The 3,646-nt window shown below is 44.9% G+C and overlaps 1 protein-coding gene across 1 annotated transcript; it reads left to right on the top strand.

The window, feature by feature from the left end:
* Nucleotides 1-988: 988 nt before the first annotated feature.
* On the top strand, nt 989-2,998 carry LOC137148215 (GTPase IMAP family member 4-like). Its single transcript, XM_067540860.1, has 2 exons — nt 989-1,175; nt 2,323-2,998. Exons 1-2 carry the CDS (start codon nt 989-991, stop codon nt 2,961-2,963), a joined length of 828 nt encoding a protein of 275 aa, XP_067396961.1. The 3' UTR covers nt 2,964-2,998.
* Nucleotides 2,999-3,646: the final 648 nt, after the last annotated feature.

Raw genomic sequence — 3,646 nt, 5'->3', positions numbered from 1 at the left:
TGTGATTAATCGCGATTCATTTTTTTCATTGTTTGACTGCCCTAAAAAAATTCCATTAGAACTAACCAAAATGATTTAATGCTTTAAAGAAAAGTGCAGAGTCCTCCACTTAGGAAGGAAGAATCCCATGCACAGCTATAGACTGGGGACCGACGAGCTAGGCAGCAGTTCTGCAGAAAAGGACCTGGGAGTAACCATGGATAAAAAGCTGGATATGAGTCAGCAGTGTGCCCTGGTTGTCAAGAAGGCTAATAGCATATTGGGCTGTGTTAGTAGAAGCATTGCCAACAGGTCGCAGGAAGTGATTATTCCTCTCTATTCGGCATTGGTGAGGCTGCATTTGGAGTATTGTGTCCAGTTTTCAGCCTCTCACTACAAAAAGGATGTGGACAAGCTGGAGAGAGTGCAGCGGAGGGCAACCAAAATGATGAGGGGGCTGGAGCACAGGACTTATGAGGAGAGGCTGAGGGAACTGGGCTTGTTTAGTCTGCAGAAGAGAAGAAGGAGGGTGGATTTGATAGCGGCCTTTAACTACCTGAAAGGGGGTTCCAGGGAGGATGGAGCTAGGCTGTTCTCGGTGGTGGCAGATGACAGAACAAGGAGCAACGGTCTCAAGTTGCAGTGGGGGAGGTCTAGGTTGGACATTAGGAAAAAGGTTTTCACTAGGAGGGTGGTGAAGCACTGGAATAGGTTACCTAGGGAGGTGGTGGAATCTCCATCTTTATAGGTTTTTAAGCTGAGGCTTGACAAAGCCCTGGCTGGGATGATATAGCTGAGATTAGCCCTGCTTTGAGCAGGGGGTTGGACTAGATGACCTCCTGAGGTCCTTTCCAACTCTAATATTCTATGATTCTATGATTTATTTAGATGCCTGTTTATGTAATAACAAAGTTTGAACTCCCCCTACACGTTCTTACACTTTCTTTTTACCTTCCCAAACTTGGAGGAGGTTGGTGCCACTGGGGAGCCGAGGGGGCTCAGAGGTAGCATGGTGATGGGGACGATGATGGAGGAAGAGCAGGATGCTGACTGGGTGAAGACAGATTTAAGATCCTGCTTTCAGTTGAAGAAGGCGACCTCCTTGTCAGCTACTTCCACTTCTGCAGGGCCCTCCTCTACGTCCCTCATCCTGAACACTCGTGTTCTCCTTCAGGACCTCCAGAGCAGTCTTGGAGGTCGTGCATGAAGGAGGGCAGGAACCAGTCCCACCCCCAGTGCAAATCAAAGGGTCTCTGAGCAGTGGGATGCTTCCTGTTTCCACTCTGTCTGGGACATATGCCACTCCCTCTGCCCTGGACGTGGCCATGGCTCCTGCAGAGGTGGAGAAGGCAGCAGCCTCCCCCATCACAGCCTGCTGGTGGGCCTCATGAGAACTGACAATGCTACTACAGTGCTTATACTTCCAAACAGCTTTCTCCTTTTTCAGAAGTGTGTGTAAACCACTGTCCTGGAAAGAAGGTTTGTGAAGACCAAATAAAAAACAGGCCAAATTGAACCAAACTGTTCGTGAATGGATTATCCCACTATTCAAACAGACTGCTGACAATACAGTGTAATTATTACAGCAGCTCCATGCTGTGGTACATCAAACGTCTGAGGTACCAGTAACGTGGCAGATGTACTGTGACATGGAAGCAAGCACTGAGGGCGTTTCAACTGCTGGGCCCTGTAGGAGCCAGCGCTGGTGGGACCTGAAACCACTCAGACACATGGCTGAGCAAAGGGATATTTAGTCAGGGCTGGCAAGAAAGGGAAATGTTGCGACTCTCTTAGCTACACTATTGGGACACCTCTGAAGAGAGTCCGGGCTCTTCAGTCCTAGTGACTCAGGTGCCCTCTTCAGTGCAGTCTCCCAAGCAAATAGGAACTTGCATGTTTCCAGGCCCGGATCACTTAATGGTGCATCTCCCTGGAGCCCCCCTGCACTGGGCTCCTGCCCACTTTCTGCTGCTTCCCCACAAGTGCCGCCCAGACCTGCAGCTGGCTGCATTGTCTGACCGTCACAACCTGTTCCACACGCGGTTCCCTGGCTTCTGCTGCAGCCTGCTCTGCACACAGTTCCCTGGTGCCTTCCCCCAGCTTCCCTGCTGCTCTTGGCTTGCCATGCCAGCACTATTTTCTCAAGTGCCTGGTTTCTTCTTGGGCCAGGGTCCTTCCATAGAGATTCTGCCCCCTTCCCCTACCTGGCCAGAGGAAGAGGACGTGCCTGTGTGCCCACCCTGGAAAGTCCTAGATCTGTGGGGAGGGAATTGATGGAAAGGATGGTTCCCTGCTTAGCAGATTTATCACAATAGCCTGCTCTCTTTAACTTTTTCCTAACAGAATCTCCACTGAGAATTGTCCTTGTTAGCAAAACTGGAAATGGAAAAAGTGCAACAGGAAACACTGTTCTTGGCAGAAACACATTTATTTCCGAATTATCAGCAAGTTCAATAACTAAGACGTGTGAAATGCGAGAAACAACATTCAGAGGGAGAAGAATCAGGGTGGTTGATACTCCTGGCCTTTTTGACATTGAACGTGACAATAAAGATACTGCCCAAGAAATTAGCAAGTCTGTCAGACTCCTTTCTCCAGGGATTCATGCAATTATTTTTGTTATGCAGCTAAATCGCTTCACCCGTGAGGAAAAGAAAGCAGTTGAGATTATACAAGCTACTTTCAATGTTTCAGCTAAGAACTACATGATCTTCTTATTCACCCGAAAAGATGAATTAAGTGGAACTCTGGAGGAATTCTTAAAGAAGAGTGGTCAAGAATTTCAGTCTCTGATTCAAAATTATGGGAACCGATGTATTGCATTTAACAATAAAGCAGGAGGAGAGGAAAGGGAAGTTCAGGTTTCTGAGTTGATTAAAATAATTGATAGTGTAGTGCAAGGAAACATTACAAAACCATGCTATACTGAAGATATGTATAAGAATGAGAAGACCTTTTTTGAAAAATGGTGTCGTATACTCTAGATGATAACAATTAGTGATTTTCTTACTTATTGTACCTATGCAATTAAAGAATCATTTTTGGAATGTAGTACCAAAAGTTATATCATTGATGCCCAACAAAACAATTTTCACAAACTTACGACATTTCTCGTTCCAGTGTTACTAATGGTCCCTTTGACTACTACAGGGGAAAGAACTTAAGATCAAATTTAATTTACATGACATGTCTTTGTTTATTTTTCTCATTTTGCTTTGATTAAGCGATTAAACTAAACCAGTCAGTTTCACTTTCAGGTTGTAGTCAGTGCCATATCTGATTTGCTGCCAGAATGCTGTTTTGTTTGAATTTCTATCACTATGGTGGGATGAAATGAGTCTGATCTGAGTTTTCAGTGAAATTAAGATTACCTTCATGAAAATATTATGTTTTGTAACTTCTTTATTTTGCTCTGTTTTCATAAGTGCAAATGAGTATGTGCAATCTGTAGAGTCTGAAAAATCAGAAAATATGAATCTGTGTACACCCAGCCAACCAAAAATCCATCTGGTTTAGTGGTGATATGAAAGCAGCTATAAAATACCATATACGATAAATTGAAGAAAGCAGAAGTTGATAGTAAGGAATATAAAACAAAAGCTAGGGATTGTACAAAACTGATAAGGGAAGCAAAAGGACACAAGGGGCAACCCTATGGCTAGCAGAG

Source organism: Emydura macquarii, unplaced genomic scaffold (genome assembly GCF_026122565.2).
Source record: "Emydura macquarii macquarii isolate MOO-44397 ecotype Brisbane River unplaced genomic scaffold, CSIRO-AGI_Emac_v2 contig_613, whole genome shotgun sequence".
Classification (NCBI taxonomy): Eukaryota; Metazoa; Chordata; order Testudines; family Chelidae; genus Emydura; species Emydura macquarii.
Note: the sequence above shows the minus strand (reverse complement) of the source record. Positions and strands in the feature narration are given on the sequence as shown.